The sequence below is a fragment of the Phocoena phocoena genome, chromosome 10 (genome assembly GCF_963924675.1).
Source record: "Phocoena phocoena chromosome 10, mPhoPho1.1, whole genome shotgun sequence".
NCBI lineage: Eukaryota > Metazoa > Chordata > Mammalia > Artiodactyla > Phocoenidae > Phocoena > Phocoena phocoena.
In genome coordinates, this window is record NC_089228.1 from 57,513,007 (window position 1) to 57,533,998 (window position 20,992).

General features: G+C 37.6%; 1 protein-coding gene across 5 annotated transcripts in view; it reads left to right on the forward strand.

The window, feature by feature from the left end:
- Positions 1-9,873, forward strand: part of NEK10 (NIMA related kinase 10) — a 282,983-nt gene extending 273,110 nt beyond the window's left edge. For all 5 annotated transcript variants that reach the window (XM_065884790.1, XM_065884787.1, XM_065884788.1 and 2 more), the window contains 4 exons: positions 2,892-3,000; positions 5,464-5,516; positions 5,597-5,652; positions 9,825-9,873. In XM_065884790.1, coding sequence (XP_065740862.1) covers positions 2,892-3,000; positions 5,464-5,516; positions 5,597-5,652; positions 9,825-9,873 — 267 coding nt within the window. The remainder of the gene's footprint in view (positions 1-2,891; positions 3,001-5,463; positions 5,517-5,596; positions 5,653-9,824) is intronic.
- Positions 9,874-20,992: the final 11,119 nt, after the last annotated feature.

The following is a 20,992-nucleotide window of genomic DNA, read 5'->3' on the forward strand; positions in this document are numbered from 1 at the left end:
TGTGTTCCTCTCTTCAACCTAAATCCCCAAGCCTCCATAACATGGACTAATGTCATAGCCCTTTATCACTTTGCCATTAATATGCAATACCCAGCCTTTGCCCTCAAGTTCCTCTCACCTGGAATGTTCACTTGACTTCCTTGCATCCCACCCAATTCCAGCCTTTGAGTTTCAGCTCTAGTGTTTCTTCTACAGAGCTTCTGAAAACCATGCTGATCTTCATGAAGCATCCTTTTTTGTGTAAGCTTAGATCTCACCGTCTCATTTCACACTTCATTATTTAATGCATTGCCCTCTTGTTTTATATACATTAGCCTATTTTTCCAGTCAATTTGCTAGTCTCATGGAGGCCAGATCATTTCTGTGTCCTCCATGGTGCCCAGCATGGTGCTAATAAGCTAGGCAGATCATCAGTGTATGTGGATTGAAAGGTTTACATTTCTGATTTACAAAACCTGCTCAGGTCACATACTAAGGGGCAAAAAAGATTTGCTGAAAGAATATAGTATACATCAAAAAACTGAACTGCAAAACAAAGTTCTGGAAATTTCCTAGGATAAAAATAAATGTATCTGGGTCTCAAACACAAGACTAAAGATTTTAGTCCTTGGCTTCTTCCATGGTCCCATCCCTCTGAGAATTCACAGTTCTTAGACTAGAAGATTGCTAGTGTGACACAGGCTCTGGAAACATCAAACACTCCTCTCTTCAAGGTTTGAATCAATGAAAAGAACTTGTCCTGTCATCTTAAAATGACTCTTTTGACCTCTCCATGTAACAATTCACATATGGTACTGTGCATCTTCCAGTCTGTGAAATCTTTAGGATTCCAAGGTGTTCACTTAATAATTAAGTTGACTTAAATAAGCTTTCTAAGAAATAATTGGGATGAACATTTCAGGCAGCCAAATTACTCCTATGCTCAACCATATGAAAAAAAAATCCATCTGAAGTCACTTGGAAGGTAATACCAGGAAATCATTTTCAGCATTACAAGACATATTAAGAAGTTCAGTTGGAATAATCTACTACCTTAGATATTAGAACTACAGAATGCTTAAGGCTATCTGCATTGCCTCCTAATAGCACTGATGAGAAAGTTATTAAGTGAATAAAATCTTCCTGCATTACACTATTACAGTCTTACAATCTTGTCATTTTACAGATGGGTTATTAATTTTATCAGTTGTCACTAAAGTAAGGAAAATAAATTTTCAAGAATATAAAAGGATGATTCATATCTTTTTTCTAATGTGTAGCATTCGTTGGCAATATGAAGACTGGAAAACTCAAAAATGATTTTTATTTATAGTATCCAAAGCATATTGATGGAATGATTATCAATTGCTAATATAAAATGTTTATATTAATGTATAAAATGCATAATGTATACAGTGAAGTACATATACAGCTCCATGAACTTTTACATATATATTCACCCATGTGACCACCACCCACATCGATATATAGAAAACACTTCCAGCCCAGAAGAAGGCTCCTGCCTGCCTTTTCCTGGTCAAACTCTACTACCTGTTACAATGTAATCATTGTCCTGATCTTTGTCACCATTGGTTAGCTTTTCTCAGTTGTGAAAATATGTGTAAATGAAGTTATACATTGTGTATCCTTTTGTGTCTGGCTTCTTTTGCTCAACACTCATCCATCTTGCTGTGTATATCCATAGTGTGTTCTTTTTCATGTTTGGCAAAATTCCATTGGATAAGCACACCACAATATATTTATCTATCCTGTGGGCATTTGGGGGTTTTCCAGTTTTTGATTATTACGAATAAATGTGCTACAAACATTCTTGTACATGTCTTTTGATGAACAGAAGTACTCATTTCTCTTGTGCGTGTATATCCAAGAGTGGGATTGTTGGCTTAAAGGGTGGGCATATTTGTGAACTGCCAAACAATTTGCTCAAATGATTGAACTATGATATATTTTAATTCATGAATAGAGTTTGTGAATCCAAGGTAGCTACTATCGAATAGTCTAAATTGTGCCTTTTGTTTATTAATATGTATCGACATTTTAAAAGTATATTGTTTTACACAGGCACAAAAACTTGGCCAGCTCAAGTGTTAGTTGGAATTAAAGGTGAAAGGATTTTGAAAGTTTCATTTAAAAAATTCATCATTATAGAACGGCATTAAACAATTGGAACTTTAATAAGTTCTGGCATTTAGTGAATTACTCTTTCCTTTACAGTGTTGGGAGTTAATGTTTGGAGATTAAAATTAATTAATAGTAATTTAGGGGCTTCCCTGGTGGCGCAGTGGTTGCGAGTCCGCCTGCCGGTGCAGGGGACATGGGTTTGTGCCCTGGTCCGGGAAGATCCTACATGCCGCGGAGCGGCTGGGTCCATGAGCCATGGCTGCTGAGCCTGCACGTCCGGAGCCTGTGCTCCACAACGGGAGAGGTCACAACAGTGAGAGGCCCGCGTACCGCCAAAAAAAAAAAAAAAAAGTAATTTAGAAAAATGTATAAAGAAATGTGTTTGCCTTGGTCAAACAAGAATGATTTGGGCTAAAAATTATGTTTTGTTGAATGATTGGAGTTCATTCCTCCCACACCTGACAAAAATAACATTTTGATATCTCAGGCCCATGCCATTATTTTTCTATCCAGTTTTATTTTGTTCTCATAAAGCTATATAGTATTTTTTTTATTTTCATGTGACCAGGAATTATCTACTTGCTTTCACTGTAATTTGCCTGTATCTAATTTATCTTTTTTTTTTAAAGGAAGAAGATTGGTCTTTATCTGTATACAAGGGATTGACAATAGAAGAGCACTAATTTTTCTGGGCAGAGACGCACACAGAGGTCTCATGTCATTTGATTCTGAATGCAAAATAAGATGCAGTTTTGCTTTTTCTGTTTCAGTTATCTCAGGGATCTCCAGAACCAATTGAGCCCAACTTTTTCACAGCAGATTACCATTTATTGCATCATTCATCAGGTCGAAACAGCCTATCCCCAAATAACCCAACAGGTAATGATCTTCAACACAGGAAATCTGGCTTTCACAAAGAAATAGATTGTTTGGATCAGCAGCTATCCTTAAAAGATTATCTTCAATTTAAAATGAAAATAGAGTTTATTTTGATTATCTGTGGTGACAGTTGGAAGGACATACAGTAGGAATTTAGAAATTCCCTGAGATTTATTTTACACACTTGTGACACCTTCCTTGATCATTTATTAATACCATAAGCAAACAGAATCTGTGTGGGTAAATTGTATTTCCTTTTACTTCTTCTTATCTGATGATGGGAAATCAAATGCCCAAAAACATCCAGGGGGATAAAAAGCAGAAATGAAGAGCTTGAATAAAACAGAAAATTTGACACTTACCTGAAGAATCCACATCAGACATAATATTTTTTTTTTGAAAAAATTTCTCATAGGGAGGCAATATAACATAGGGATTAAAGGTATGTATTCTGTAAACCAGGATGCCTAGATTCAAATCTCAGCTGAACCACTTAGTAGCTGATCTTGAGCAAATTATTTGACCTCACTGAACCCCAGTTTTCTTGCCTGTAAAATGGGAACAAAAATGGTAACCATCTTAGGATTATAGCAATGATCAGTGTAAATATATAAAAAGTACTTAGCCAGTAGTAGGGACTCAGCATAATGTAATTTTTCTTGTGATATTTTTGACCTCAGAAGAGATCTTTAAGCTACTCTGAGGTTACAGAATTCCTAAATAATTTCGGAATCCCTGTAAACTATAGTTATATCTCTCAGTGGGGCAGAAAGATGTGAAACTTCTACTGTTGAATGAAAACTTGCCATCTACTCAGACCAAAAAAAAAAGCCTAATTCTGCTGTGCTTTTGAAGTTGCCTAATTTAGGCAAATCACTTCATGTACTAATTATCAAACTTTCCCTAAGTCTTGGACTCCTAGGATACAGCTAAACTGGGTAGACAGAACTTCATTTAAAATCATCCCTGAGAAATCTGTAAGATCGAGATAAATTGTTATCTAAAGTCATTTGCTTTTATTTATTTTTAATTGAACTATAGTTGATTTATAATATTATGTTATTTTCAGGTGTACAGAAAAGTGATCCAGATATATATATATATATATATTCTTTTTCAGATCCTTTTCCTTTATAGGTTATTAAAAATATTAAATATAGTTCCCAGTGCTATACAGTAAATCATTATTGTTTATATATTTTATATATAGTAGAGTGCATCTGTTAATCCCATATGCCTAATTTATCCCTCCCCCCCCGCTTTCCCCTTTGGTAACCATAGGTTTGTTTTCTATGTTTGTGAGTCTGTTTCTGTTTTGTAAATAAGTTCATTTGTATTATTTTTTAGATTCCACAGATAAGTGATATCATATAATATTTGTCTTTCTGACTTACTTCACTTAGTACGATGTGGTATATATATATATATATAATTGAATATTAGCCATAAAAAAGAATAAAATCTTGCCATATGCAGCAACATGTATGGATCTAGATATTATCATACTAAGTGAAGTAAAGTCATTTGCATCCCCCTGGGCAGGTAAGTCAGTCACAGGCCAGACTTCTTACCACAGCAGCCCTGCTGAGTGAAGAACTCTGGTGGAAGTCTCTCAGCGGCCTGAGAGGGAGTTGACAGGCTCTTCCAGAAGCTGGATGCCCCTACCCAGAGTAGACCAGGTGTGTCCCTAGTCATGGCAGCCTGGACAGAAACAAAGACAGCAGAACCAGGGAGCACTTTGGGCAACACCTTTAAGCTGGGCTTGAAAAACAAGCTGCCAGCACTCACATCCTTGTGCGTCCTCTTAACCTTCAACCCATTCTCTTTTCTCTCTCCTAAGTAAGTGGCAGGGGAGCTCCTGGGCCTCCATGTGATAAGTGTTGATTGACCTGAGTGGAAACTGGTCAACATTGCTTTGGGTGGTGCTGGGGTTGGTTAATGTGCTGGTATACCATACTCAGACCAAACCTCAAAAGAATTACTGTCTTCTGATTTTAAATGTATTTTATTCCCTCCTGGCAGCCATAGCCAAGGGTCAGACCTTTGTTGTCCTCCTCTGGCTATTTCTGCCTTCCTCTAAGAATTTGTTTTTTTTTCTAGCACATATCTACTCTTTTTGCCTTGTGGATTAGGAATAGTTTCTTAATCTTTTCTTTGCCTATCAGGAAGTTTGTGTTTAGAACCACTCCTCACCTATCCTTACACACACACACACACACACACACACACACACACACCCCTAACTTAATTGGCCAATTTATACCATGAGCAATGCACATAAATCTTGTGTATTATTTTGTGATGGCCACCCCAAAAGCCAAGATAATTTGGAATGTGTTTGTGAGTACTCATCTTCATCACTAAGAAACTGACCTCTTTTCACTGCATGTGAGTCATAATTGCCAATAAAATCTAAGAAAACATGAACCAAATGTCAGACTTTTTATAATTTATCTATTTCAGGTCTACCCTCCAGCTTTGATTTGGAGCAGGGGATAACATATGAACAGATGCAGGTGAGGTTTTTGCGGTGCCTCTGAATGATTTTATTTTGTTGCTTTTAATTCAATACTAACCTGATTTTTTTTAACTTTAGATTGTGATTGAAGAAGTCCTAGAGGAAAGTGGTTATTACAATTTTACTTCTAACAGGTGAGATCTAGAAATGTGAAAATTCAATTTAGACCATTGGATATTAGATCTAATTTCTCTATCCTTGATTCTAGAGGTTTTCCCCGACCTTCTATTTTAAACACTTTTGTAAAATATCTTGGCTTAGACTTGATACAACTGTGAGTAGAATGTATGTTGACCATCTTTTATATGGATGCAGCTGCTGTATTCTTGGTTGAAAAAGAAAGGGTGATCACTTAGTAATAATTTACTCCTACATAATGAAATGGAAATTTATTTCTACATATTTTTTTTAAATTAAGCATGTTTGTCCCGTATTGGAAGAGCCAAAACTCAAATGTCCATGACTAAAATCTAGCAATTATTTGTATAGAATGCAAGGGGGAACGTGCAACTAAACAAAGAATCACTTCTGGTGAATTTAAGATATGTTTGTGGGAAAGGGATTTGTTGTTATGTGTTCCCATTTGCTTACCCTAAATAAGAAATTGCAGTTTACTGGGGCTGTGTTATCTTCTAAAATAATCATTATTGGTGATCTAAAAATATACTCTATTTTATATCAATTTCATTCAGTTATGGATTCCTGCAATTTTACTGTTGGGCACAGTTTAGGGCACAAAGATTTGAGTACAATTAGTTTGAGAGGCAATCCCAAGAAACTCTGGTAAGGGATTGAAGAAATAATTCAATAAAGATTTCATTTTCAAGTAAGTTACTATTGTGGTGGTTGGAGCTTGATCCCATTGTGGAAATCTGAGCGCCAGTGGAGAACATGTACCTCAATTCTCCCACTTATGGACTGAGGGAGCTGGGATGGTATTTATCTCTAATTTCCATTAGTCATCGTTTGAGGCCTTTTTCCCCAGAGGACGTTAGTTCCCTGGCATTTCTGGCCTTCTGTAAGGGTGGACAAAGCAGATTCTGGAGACCAGAGATATCCTCAGGAAAAGAAACGCAGGTGCTGGCCGTAGGGAATCAGGCCAGCCTGCTTTGAAGTGCTTTGAAAGAGGGGATATGGGCGCTGATAGTGTCTGCTATACATGAGCTGTCTTGACTTTTCCAAGGAGCCCACTCATAACAGAAGCATCAAATTGACCATGAGTAACCACTTACACATCCTATATGGCCAAAGTTGCCTTAGGAGACATAGTCCAGTGGAGTTTGTTTTCCCTAAGTGGCCTTTTCTACCTGGAGGAATAACCTTCCTGTCTAGCTAATGAAGCTATCTGTTTGACCACTATTTAAATTATTCTAGAAGTCTTCCCCAAAGATATCTGTTAGCCATGGAAAGAGAAAGAGTTCTCAAGAACATTCTATTAAGGTCATTATATAGAAATTAGAATCTTTTTTGAGGTTAGGTTAGCCTTTTTTTTCCCTGTTTCAATGAGTTGTTCTTATGAATCACAGATAAGATTATTCAGCTGCTTGCTCTTTTGGCTTGATAATATATTTCCAAAATACTATCTATGTACATATAGTCCTGTTGTGGTTTGTAACTGCAGAGAAATGATGAGTAATTCTCATTTTCCAAAGGTATATTGTTAATAGAAATAACCATCTCCATAATAACTCTTCTCCCCCCATCCCTGGAGGGATTTTGAATTTTCATTTTTTCCTCTTGATCTGAGTACATCCAGCCTTCCATGGATAGTATGAATGTCTCTGTTCTTGACTCTCAGCAACTTATTATTTCAAGTGCCATTGGCTTGTAGTGGGGCAAAAGTCATGCTTATCATTTTTTTAATCACATTTTCTCAGAGACTCAGGATCATGGGCAATGGATGTCTTCAAATTTTTGCAGAAAATCAGCTAAATATAATGAAAAAACAGGGGTGTAAGGAACTTCGGGAAGCTCTTATAAGAGCTCTTATTTTTCCGTTTTTAGAAATAGTAATTCCAGTCTTATTTTGAAATTTATGGTTATCCTTTTCAATTCTACAATTATTAAGTTTTTAAAAAATCAAACATTACTTCTACTTTCAAAGACATATTCCTGTATTAAAAGAAATTGCAGATTTTCTTCTTATGGTAAATAGACAATAAGAGGCCTAATGACAAAGGTGAAAATTTATTTACAGTTATATTCAGAATTGTGAATATAATATGAAGATATGATTTAAACGATCAAGTTAAAGTAATATATGATGGAAATGACATCAAATTTTCTTAAAATGTTCCAAATAAAAAAGAATCATCCATTTAAAAATCCATATAACCAGGGGCTTCTCTGGTGGCGCAGTGGTTGGGAGTCCTCCTGCCGATGCAGGGGACGCAGGTTCGTGCCCTGGTCTAGGAAGATCCCACATGCTGCAGAGCGGCTGGGCCCATGAGCCATGGCCACTGAGCCTGTGCGTCCGGAGCCTGTGCTCCACAATGGGAGAGGCCACAACAGTGAGAGGCCTGCGTACAGCAAAAAAAAAAAAAAAAATCCATATAACCATGATACTCCCTTTTCAGCTCCTAATAGCAGTGATAGCATATATAATTGGGGGAGACAGTTTTCACGGTTTACCAGTAAAAATAACCTTTGGTTGTGCTTAAAGCCATTACTTGTTTACCGATGTTCCCAATTAGTTTCCAAGAAGTAAGTCAGGCTCCACATAGAAGTACCTAATACTTCACAAACTGAAAGTGTACATAATTCCAAATATGAATCAGATCAGCTGTGACAGTCATGATTTTTCCATACTCAAAGGATAGAGGATGCTAAATATCACAGGACGTGTAGAGGTAATTAGAATCAGTACTTAGAATCAGTAGAGTGTATTCTCCCAAATAGGTTTTGTAAATAGCCAATATTATCAAAGATGATAATAGATGTTATATGAAAAATAAAGTTCCATGACCAAATATATTTGGGAAACCCTGAATGTACATTTTTCCATTTTGCGAGAATGTTGACACACATGACTATATTGAAAACTTTGAGATATACTTTAGGAAAGAGTCTGTTGACCTTGTTTACCCAGTGATTTTTCATCTTTTATTTGGAACACAAGTTGAGAAAACCTTCCCTAGCAATGTGGTTTGAAATAAGAAACATTGTTTTAACTCCTCCACCAGTATCTAGTCAGATCTTCTATTGTTCTTATAATCATCATCATCATCTTAATTGTCATCATAGCCATCATTGCAAAATATTATTAAATGATCTTGATTAATAACCATGCAAAGGGAATTACATACATAAGTCCTGTATTCCTCAAGCTTACAGCTTAAGACTGTCAGTTCAAACCTATACACACATCTACAAAGCATCCAGACAGCAGCTAAAGCATTAAGCCAAGACATGGAACATTTCAGCTTAGATCATAGGGTTTATGTTTAGTTAGGGTTAGAGAGATGCTATTCTCAAATGGAGAGTCTCAGGATAAGGCCATTATCTAGCTATTAGCTGTCTTTGGGGAAGATACCTAAAACTGTTATAAGTAATGGTGAGACTGCTTGGGCAGTTGGTAGGAAGAATGTCTCAGGCACAACATACTGCATTAGTTAAAGAAAGTGATAACAAAAATAGAAACAGCAACAAGGAGCCCTAACCTAAGTGAGGGATTTGGGAAGGGGAAGTAGAACTGAGTTGAGATTGCAAGGAAAATGAAACAAGGTCAAAACAAACTGGGCCAGCCCTAGGTGGGCTCTATTTGTGGTCATTTGCAGGGATGTATGATTACCTATATTTTGCACACATTAATATTTAGCTTCCTTACCAGAAGGATACAGCCTGGCGTGCCTTCATTTTATCACTGTTCTAATGAGAGTAAAACTGTTGAGTTTTGTGAGTGAATAGATGACCAGCATACCATTCTTATATACTTAGGGGCACATATTAATATTTTACTTTGTAACAATGAAATATGTGTTGAGAGAAAAAGAAATCTACATTGAATCAACTTGCATTGCTTTAAAATAGGCATTTAATGTACAGGTTACTTTGGATGGGTATTAATTTTTCCACTGTAGGATTATTAGTTCCTATTACGTTTATAATTTGAGAAAGAAAATGCTAGCACTGAACTTCAGCAAAAGTCAACTTTCTAAAAATCTCCCCATTCCATCATGTTTAGAATCACCTTTTTATTCATTGTGATTTATTTATTTATATACCTGAGCTACTGCTTTTGAAACTGAATATGTGAACTAAAATATTTGAGACTGTAGAGAACTCCTTCCACTTTTGAATCTTCTAGGTATCACTCCTATCCATGGGGGACCAAGAATCACCCAACCAAAAGATGAAAGTGCTGCATTTTGAATGGACTTGGTTTTCCCAGTGAAGATCAAGTTCTGGACTTCAACCACTACTGGCAAGATGCCCAAAGATTGGGTGCTGCTAAAAGAGTGTGGAAGAGAAAAGACCAACATGCCATGGTGCCTGCAGGACCTCTTTCTGGAGGTCCAGTGCTAAGAGGCTTCATCCTTAGGACACATGTATACAGGATGACAGCGTACTTCTGGGAGAAAATGCTGCAAAATTCATCTGTGAGAAGAAAACCCACTCCTTACAGAACTTTCCTCCAAGTTAAAAAATAAAATACTTGTCATATTTTTCAAAGGAATCTACTTAGAATTGCTGAAACTATGTTTAAAGGCATCTATGTATAAAAGATAGTTTTAGATAAAGAAAATTATAGAACTCAGAACAGTAATATATTGGATGATTCACTGTATCCCTCAATGTTTTTAATCTTAAAAGAAATTCAGAATATGTGATCGAATTATTTTGTAGTTTTATTTGTTTGTTTTAATGAAAGGATTGGTTTTCTCTTAACCAGTTGGGTACTAGTGGTCTTGAACAGTATTTGTAACCTTGCACAGCCTCTAGGAATAACAGTCAAATTGTCATATTTAAGCTAAGAATGTATTGATGTATAGTTTGTGTATATGTATATATGCATAGGGGGAGGAGGGAGGTTTTGATTAGGCTAATGCTTTGCTGCTAATCAAACTCATAGTGTTTTTAGGGCACTTTGAAGAGTCATAGAGTCTATGAAAGAGATGCAATATTCCATATTCCAAGTCCCGCCTAACTGAAATTACCAACATTGCTTTTAAATTTTTTATTGCTTGAGAATTTGAAATGAAAATAAGTTATATAATAAAATATAAATGTCTTCTTTATTCATTGAAACGTCTCTAGAAAAGAGAACTCAGAGCACCAAAAGAGTGTCCCTTTCCTGTGTGGGGATAATTTATGGTGAAAATTCTCTAGGTTCTTATTGGGCTAAAATCTCTTCAACTGGCTTCTTATAACTGGTATAATGTCGAGAAATTATTGCCAAATCAGACTGCACTTCTAACTACTTGAGAAGATTTTAAATCTATATAATTAGTAATCTGAAAGCTGAAATTATGCTTTTTATTCACTTCTCACTACGTTCTATCTTATTTACATTGATATATTTTTAGTATGATCAAATAAAATTTAGTACAGTGGTTGAAACACAATAATCTTTTCTATAGTATGGAAAATCTCTTAATGTGAATCCATACTATTTTTACAGTTAGTATGTTTAGTACTTAAACTATATCCTATTCTCTTTAACCCATTCCTTTGAAAATTACCAGTGAATCCTTGTCTTTAAGCCAAATTAATAATTACAAACACACTGTAATTTAAAGTAATAGATGAGAATACAGCAATGAAAATTTTGTTTTAGCTTTCAACCAAATTCATCCACATGTGAAATTTACATGTGAAGTCAAAAGGCTATGATATTGTTGATTTAAACCAGGAAAAATTCTATTTCTATTCCAGCTTAACTTGAACCTACATGATTATATTTTATCTCTTTTCATGTATGGAATGGACACATGTCTTTATTGTACAGGAGGCACAGGCCTAGAGGGGCACAAATTTTCATTGTGATAGAAACCAGTATTTAGAAACAAACCAAGCTATAGGGTGAAAGTTTGAACTATAAAGTTCTTCTCAAATGGTGTAGAAAAGCATAATAGTCAGAGGTCACACCTTGGTAAGAAAAGAGAAATTGCTTATTTGAAGGTGTTTTTAAATGCATAAAATTTTTTTAACATCTTTATTGGCATATAATTGCTTTACAATGGTGTGTTAGTTTCTGCTTTATAACAAAGTGAATCAGTTATACATATACATATGTTCCCATATCTCTTCCCTCTTGCGTCTCCCTCCCTCCCACCCTTCCTTATCCCACCCCTCTAGGTGGTCACAAAGCACCGAGCTGATCTCCCTGTGCTATAATGCATAAAATTTTAAATGCATACCTTATTGACCAGAAAGGGAGCAAAATGTTTCCAACTAACTCTTCTAGACCATACAAATGGCAGGTATTATGCTAGAAGTTAGTAAGAATTAACAAAAATAAGCAAACGAATGTCTTTTTCAACAGCAGCATTAGGCCCATCAACAGCTCTAAGCTGATAGATGCATTCTTTTGCCAAAATGATATATTCTTAAACTACCACAGTCACTGAATCAACATTCTCCCAGTGCAAGACCAAGACTTTAAGGGAAGGTTAGGCACTGGTAAGGGAAGCGTTTTGTGCAGGGGGTCACATCCCAGCAAGGAGGTTAACAAGGAGCCCCTTCCATTCCCAGTAAAACAATGATCATTTTGTTTTGACTATCTAAACTGTCTTCTAGTGCAAAGTTGTTACTTAATAGGCCTCATTCTTTTCCTGATTGCATTTCAATTTTTTCTCTTTATTTTATATAATTTTTAAATTCTTTGTTGTGCAATGAAATCCCTGTGATTTCATCTAATTCTAAGTCGCTGAATATTTGTATGGGACAGATTATGAATCAGCCTTCTCAGATCATTTTTGATACACAAAATACTTGTTGATTTTGTTTTGACTTCCCTGGTGGTGCAGTGGTTAAGAATCCTCTTGCCAATGCAGGGGCACGGGTTCCATCCCTGGTCCGGGAAGATCCCACATGCCGAGAGCAACTAAGCCCATGCTTCACAACTACTGAGCCTGCGCTCCTAAAGCCCATGCTCCGCAACAAGAGAAGCCACTGCAATGAGACGCCCGTGCATCATAACGAAGAGTAGCCCCTGCTCACCGCAACTAGAGAAAGCCCACGTGCAGCAATGAAGGCCCAATGCAGCCAAAATTTAAAAAACTAAATTTTAAAAATTAAATTTAAAAAAATATTGTTAAAGAAAAGCTCTATCTGAATATGTGTACTTGAAATTGTCATTTCCTTTTTTTTTTTTTTTTTGCAGTACGCGGACCTCTCACTGTTGTGCACTGTTGTGGCCTCTCCCGTTGTGGAGCACAGGCTCTGGACGCGCAGGCTCAGCAGCCATGGCTCACGGGCCCAGCTGCTCTGCGGCATGTGGGATCTTCCCGGACTGGGGCACGAACCCGTGTCCCCTGCATCGGCAGGTGGACTCTCAACCACTGCGCCACCAGGGAAGGGGAAGCCCCCTGTCATTTCCTTTTTAAAAGCAGAATATTTCATTCTCAGGGAAGTGACTGCAGCAGGCATATGTGCTTACTGTTTGTTAACTTTATCTTCTTCCAGACATGTGATATTTAATTAGAGATCTTCAGAGAATAGTGACATGTACACTAGACCCTGAGCTCATAGATGCATTTCAGAAACTTTCTGGGAAAACAAACACTACTGAGTTTTGTGTGGACATCTATGCAGTTCTGGGTGATATGTGTACATCTATTTTGGCATTCTAAAGCAGAACTTAATTAAGAAACATTGTTATAAAGTTTACCCAAATGATGGAACTGAATTGGAGTTAAGGTCTTTCTAGAGATACCATCTATGACTTATTAAATACTATGAATTTTGATGTTCAAAAACTAACATAGGACTTGTTGATTATGTGCAATCCCAGCAATATCATCAATTAATTACCATTTGTATTTAAGATGTGTGAAGGTGACAATATTGCTTAGTGAATTCCATCAGTATTAATATGTATAGAATCCACATCCTTCCTTTTGATATGCTGAATTGAAAAATATATTTATTGCTACTTCTCTCTTTTGTTGGGAATGGTGAGGAGCCATGTACATCAAATATGCTGGATTCCCTTAGAAATGGCTTCAGCTTCTGTCTGAAGGCAGGAAAAACTTTTAAACCTACTTTTATTGTTTTTCCCTTTATTTATGGTGTATATTCACGAGCACAGAAATCAACTGGAGAGACAATACACGGGCATCAGAACTGACACAGTTTCTCAGCACATTAGAGATACAGCTATGAAGGACTCCCAAGCAAGGGAACCTCAACGCTTCTGTGTCAACCTGGACTCTTTGGATGAAATTCCATCCAAACATGAAATTCTTCATGTTTGACAACTAAATGGGATAACAAGTTATTTTACATATACCTTTATGGTATCTTTCAGATTGTATCCTTTGATGGAAATTTACAGTTTTGGATAGGTTATTTTTCCAATTGATATGTGCTGCTATCAGTGTGCTCAACCCTTGAATGCTGTTTTCTATACTGCTAGGAAGACACAAATGTCTCAGGGGAACAACTTTGTGATAAAGAAATTCTTATATGTGTCATTACAGTTAAATTGTGTATTATAAATATTACTGTTATGGTTAATTACAAACCTGCTGTGATGTTTTGAAATTTGAAAAATGGACAGGAAAGATTTTATGACTTTGACAGGGTGACTGATGGATATTGCAATTTTTCATGCTTTCTGGGACTATGGGTGATAGTTGTTTTTAAAAATGAAGATCACATGTCCTAAAATCATAGCAGCATTCGTGGTATGTGAGGTGTGCTAGATTTTTTTGCTACACATATATAGCAATTAACTAGTAATATAAAAGTTTTTAAATACAGTTTATTGCTTTATGTTAAAAGTAAATGAACTCTATTCTCAATTGAAAACTGAATATTATTCCTCTAAATGTGACAAACTTCCTTTTTTCATTCTGTAGTATGAAACTTTGCACTGTACCCAGGAACTGCACTTAGAGGTAGCAAAGTTGTATTACAGCAAATTTGTGATTCTTTAATTAAACATGTGGAAGTAGCCTACCTTGTTTCTCCTAAACAAGGATGGAAGTTTTGTCTTTAGAGAAAGTTACTGTCATTTTGATAGGTTATCAACAAGTCTGAATAGGTGCTTGGAATTGACCTAGTGAACTCACAAATGAAAAATTAGCTGAAGTTTTTGCAAATGTGACGAACTGTTTCCCAAAAAAACAAGTAGAAAGAGGATTGGACTAGAACTAACAAACCAAGAGGAACAAATGTTTTAAGGCCTTAGCACCTTTAAGCCAGACTGAAAGGATCTCATAAAATATTCCTAACCCATGATTTAGTTCTACATTTCAAGCACCAGTTGAGTCAGGGCTCTGAAAAAGAATTATAAGTCTTATAAATGGCATTACATTTTAGCTTTCCTTGCCCTCCATGTCCTCTGTGTTTACCTCACGAATTTTGAAAGAAATGGAGCTGGTTCAGGGATACCGCATGTCCAGAAGGAATAGATGAACTGTTTGGATGAGCCCAACATTAACACTGAGAGAAATGAATAAATGCAAGCCCTCAGAAGTGAAATCCTAACTTGCCAAAGAGGAAAGATGAACCTTTCAAGGAGGTGAGATGATCCCCAGATAAAAACTGCTTTGAGAAGTCAGAGGGCAGGTAGAAGGCCAGTGGTTCCCCAGTGCCTGGCATCACCCAGCAGGCTGGTCACCAGGTGGTGAGCAGTTGGCAAGGGGCCAGGGAGCTCCAGAACTTGAATGATTCCTGCTGTGGGGTCTTCTGGAGGTAGCTGATCACACCTCTCCCCAGTGTGCATTGGACTGTTACCTCAGCACTGTCTCAGGTAAGCTGACCACCCAGCGTAGTAGCAGACGGCCCCCAGTAACTTGTCCTTAGGAGAGGGTCCCTGTGAAGCATTCTAAAGAAACAGCTTTATCCGCCAGTAAGTGAACATGGTTCTCCTCTGGGGACCATGTTTTCTTTCCCATCTTTCATCCATGTTCTCAGGCCCATTTCATCTGACAGTGCAATAATATTACAAGAAATCTATATGGAACTTAAATAGATAAATGCAAGCAGACTTGCATGTGGTTATACTTAGCTAAATTAGAAAAGAAATACTTCAAGGTACTTCAGTTGTTTGCAAGTAAACCAGTTGATAACTTGTAGAAAGATTCCATCTTTTTACTCTTCTAAAATGGAAAACAAAAATCACTTAAAAGCTTACCTATATCTACAAAAATTGTTGTTGAGATTTTGATAGGAATTGTAACCTTGTACTAATTTTAGGAATTCACATCTTTACCACGTAGTTTTCTAATTCATGAATTCAGTATGTCTCTTTGTTTATTGAGATTTCCTTTGATTTCTTTCATCAGATTTGTGGTTTCAAGATGCATGTTTTGTTAGACTTACCCCTATTTCAGTTTCTTTTGAATGGTTGTAAGTTTGGTTAAAAATTATTTTTAAAAATTTTAGTATCAAGAAAATCACTTAAAAGAAAAACCTTTTGATTGCATTTTGTCTATTGACATTTAGTGGATCAAAACTGAGTTGTAATGCTTCCTGTATTCTCTTGTTCCCACTGGTGAGTTTGTGAGGATCAAAAAGAAGTGCAACCCCTAATCTCACGTTGCACAGAGCTTCTAGTTTCTGGACAGCTCTGGGTCTGAGATGAAGGCCTGTGCCCACAGGATGGGAGAGTACTTCCAGTTTGCTCTGAGCCTCAAAGAGAGCATCTTTTTCTTACCAGCCCCATCCCCAGACCTCTCTCCTGTCTCCACACACCCTCTTACCATTCCTGCCAGAGGAACAGGCTGTCACCAGGTTTCCTGCAGGGAAAGAGGATGCTTGAGGCTCTATGAAGATCTGTGACATGGAGGGACAGTAGACAGGGGACTCTGTCCTCCTGTGTGAGCACTGAGGCTCCAAGGTGAGATTGGAGGCCTTGGAAGAGAAGAAAAATGGGACTGTTCTGTAAAAGATGTATGTAAAAGATGCAAGCACCCTTTATCTTTGCTGTCACTTAAACTCTGTAAAATGCTAAAGAAAATTTAAAATGTATTTTCAACCTTATTGTAAAAGAATTTATCTTCTATCAAGAGTTTATAACAAGTGGTCATATTTTTCTCTCAGCAGCTCCCTCAGTCTCTGCTTTTATGCTTTTAAGTGTTTTAAGTGTCTTTTTTTAAAGAAGTTCCAAGCAGGCAATCACATATGTGTCCAAGCTCAAATATGTCCTGAAACAATGGAATGCATAGCAATTATCTGTTGTTACAAATGTTACAATCAGGCATCTTAAACTTAGTGACTTAAACTGACAAGAATTTATTCTCTAGTCAGTGGGTCAGCTGGGTGATGTTCTGCTGTTCTGAGCAGGGCTCCCTCATGTGTCTATGATCAGCTGGCTGGTTGTCGGGGTCTGGCTGGTCTAGGATGGACCCAGAGAGGACAGGGTAGCTCTCTTCCATGTGTCCCTTACATCCCTCCAGTAACCTAGCAGATGTATTGTTTTTGTGCTGGTAGCAAGAGTTAAAGAATGTCGAAATGCAAGACTCCTTTGTCAAGCCTCTCCTTTTACATCAAGTTTTCCCCATTCCACTGGCTAAATCAGATCACACGTTCAAACCCAATGTTAGTGTGGGCAGGTGTATCAGGTTTTTATTGCTGTATAACAAATTGCTATACACTTAGCAGTTGGAAAGTACACACTTTTTCTTTTTCTCTCACAATTTCTGGAGGTCAGAAATTTGAGCACACCTCAAGTGAGTTCTCTCATAGCCTGGAATCAAAGTGTGGGCCATGGTCTGGGGTCTCATCAGAGCCTTAGGATCCTCTTCCAAGCTCATGCAATTTTGGACAGACTTGAGTTCCTTGTATTTGTAGGACAAGGTCTCAGTAATTGAATGCTGCCTGTAGTCCCCTGCCTGGTGACCCTTTCTATAGACAAGACAGTTCACATCAAGACAGCTTGCTTCTTCAAGGCCAGTAGGAAAGTCAGTCTCCCTCTCTCTGTCTGTCTGTATCTATCTCTCTCTTTCTCATTAAGACAGTTTTATAATGTAACCAAGTCAAGGGAGTGAAAGTCTATCACCTTTACCATATTCTAGTTGTTATAAGCAAGTCACAGGTGTAGCCTACACACAAGGAGAGGGGATTATACAATAGAATGAATGATTGGGGTCACCTTAGGATGTCTGTCACAGAGAGAAATACCAAAGCCACAGATACAGGTAGACCTGAAAAACTGGGGTCATGAAATATGAAACATCACAATATCAAAATACCTGGAGAAGGAAGAATTGTGTGAGGTAGTCTCATGAAAATGACCTCACTACAAGACCTGAATTCTTAGAACATTTTCAGTCCCTGTCCCAAGATTCAGTTAGATGCCTTCAACAGGCTACTTGAAAAACAGATCTAATCCAGAAAATAGGCAAGCCAACCTCAGTCACTGACATGAGAAGCAGGAACAGAAATTCTACTTCTTCCGGAAACCAGAGGGGCTTTCAGTAGCCTCACAGTTAACATCCCCCACATACTTCTACCTTGATGCAGTGTGCTTGATTTAATCCTTTATCAAATGGGAACAAATTGATTGTTCTCAGTAATTATGTTTTTATAACAGAGAACAGGAATTAAATAAGTGAATTATAGAATATAGCTCTATATAGCTACAAATTGCAATCTTAAAAAAATACCTCATAAGCAATGAATACAGGAAAATGTCACCCAAAGTTAAAGATTATTCCTCTCTTCTCAAGATTAAGTGTATATAATTTTATACTCATTTCACTCTTTATATGAAACTGCCCTTATAACACCGATTTAATTTGCTGTCATACTATAAAGACTAAATGTCATGAATTAATTGTGTACATACACTGTTTTTGTCTCTTGAACCATGCAGACATTTTAACCATTTTTGGTATGTGCAAAACGTCGTTTATATAACTCAGAAAATTTGTTGCAATTTTCCTAGTGAACATATAGGTATAAATATTGTGAATTGCTCAGGAAACAAATTACTTAAAGTCTAAATTTATTTGCACATGGAACAAGAAGTAAAGTTAATTAAGGATTTGGGCCCTTGGCTCACATAGACTTGGGTTTGAATGCCAGCTCCATGATTTTCTACTTGGATGACTTCAGACCAAGGACTTAACATTTCTAAGGTTTAGCTTCCACATCTATATAATGGAGATAATAGTAGATTTCACTTTAAAAGGTTACAGAATCTAGATGCAAGAGCTAAGCACTACAATAGGAGTAAGCCACTCAGTACAGTATCAGCCAGACTCCACCCAGGCCCCACAGACCCAGGGCCCTCGGACTATTTCCGTGTGTGTGGCCTCCTGATGCACTTTCTCTCCCGACAGCCTGCATGTCTGAGGAACTGTCCTTAGGGAACTTGCTAGAACCCATTTTGTCTGCTGGCAATGGTAACAACTGGTACAGGGAAGCAAGTCCTCCAGCACCCTCACCTCTGACTGAGACAGCTCTGAGGATACTCTTCACTCTTTCACAGTTCCCTGCACCACGGAGTCAAAGCCACCCTCCACAGCACTGTGCCTGCCTCCCGTCCTGCCCGTCTCACCTCTCTTCTCACAGTTTCCCTGGTAACACCTCCTGAAGAATGTGTCCCACATCTCAGGACACGCTTCTGGGAAAGCTCCCATAAGGCGCTGGCAGGATATAAAAGGCCAAATTAATATTAACTTAAATTTTTGGTGACAAAGAATGTGGATTGACAATCACTTAATGGTACACATGCCCAAGGAAATGATTCATTGATTGATGTCACTGTGGGGTGTCCTGGTATAGCATCCCCATTAAGCAGAAATTAAACTGGGCATAATGATCTGATGGTTGGGACCACACTCCCTGCTTCCTGTAGCTGTCAGTGGGATAACAGAAATCAGCAGCAAAAACAAAGGATAAACTAACAGTCCACAGCACCTCCCTAGCCTCCTAAAGTAACTTGGAGACATTCCTTCCTGCCCCTGGGTAACCAGCTGCCTCTCTCTGTGATTTATTGTTATACTTTAGATAATGTCAGGTCAGAATTCCAAGAACAGGAGAGGAAATTGCAGCAAGCAGGGAGAACCCTTAGGGAGGAAATTGTCTTCCCCTGCCTTCATTCACCACACAAACAGAATAACCTCCTCCTCGGGAAGACCTCCCTGCTGTCTAGAACAGATACAGTCTGCTGACTGTTATTTGGTCTGTAAGAGACATGGGCTGCTTTTCTCCCACGTCCTCACTAGTTTTCCTTTGAGAATATTTGTTTCTTTCAAACAACCTCAACCAAAGTAATGAACATTACTTTGCTAATTTATTCTTAAAATGCTTTTGAATTATGCTTATTAATCCTACCATGAACCTTTTAGATGATCTTATCTTCTGCTTTTTCAAAAAATGAATTCTCATAACAGATATATATGTTTTAGCATGAAATACATAACAAATGACTACTAAATCTCTTCAAATTGTCAACTGAAAAATAAATGCACAATGTGAGAGTTGTGAATTAACCTTTACTTGGGGCAAAATGAGGACTATAGTCCAGAGACAGCATTTCAGATAGTGCTCAGAAACTTCTCCAAAGCAGTAGGAGGGAAGGTCAGTATACATGTGATTTTGGTGAAGGGGGTGGGGTACATGCCATCAAGCACATATTTATGCAAAAGGTTTCTGCTAGTCTCGTGAAGGTTACTGCTAGTCATGAGGAGCAGACATCACCAGAAGGATTTTAGTGCTTTACTAGATATGAGAAGATGCAAGAATTGGGCTCATAAAATCTTCTCCTGAAAATATCTGTCAGAAGACCTGTTTTGTCAGTTTTTCCCAGAACACAGAGTGCCTCCTTCCTGATCTCCACCCTAAACTCTATTCAGAGGGTGCTGAAGGTCAGCAGCTGCAGCAGCTCATTATTTGATCCTTGTAGATGTAGATTGCAAAGATGGCAAGTGCCAATTTTTAGTTGGCAAAATTCTTACCAGCATTGTTATGGAACCAAACTTAAGTCCGCTCACCAATATATTGACACTGGGAAAGTACAGCATTTATTGCAGTGTGCCAAGCAAGGGTCCAGGTAGCTAGTACTCAAAACGTCCAAACTCCCCAATGGGTTTCAGCAAAGCGTTTTTAAAGGCCAGGTGAAGGAGAGGGGTCACACACAGTGTGTGTGATCAGCTTGTGCACGATTCTCTGATTGGTTGATGGTGAGGTAACAGGGCATTAACATTGTCACAGGGCTTAACATTATCAATCCTTAGGTTCCAGTAGGTCTGGGGGCTATGTGCTCATGGTCATCAAGTAGTTAACATTTTCCATTTGGTGGGAGTTTTCACATCTGTAAGACAACTCAGGAAATGTGCATCAGATACTATGGTTTAG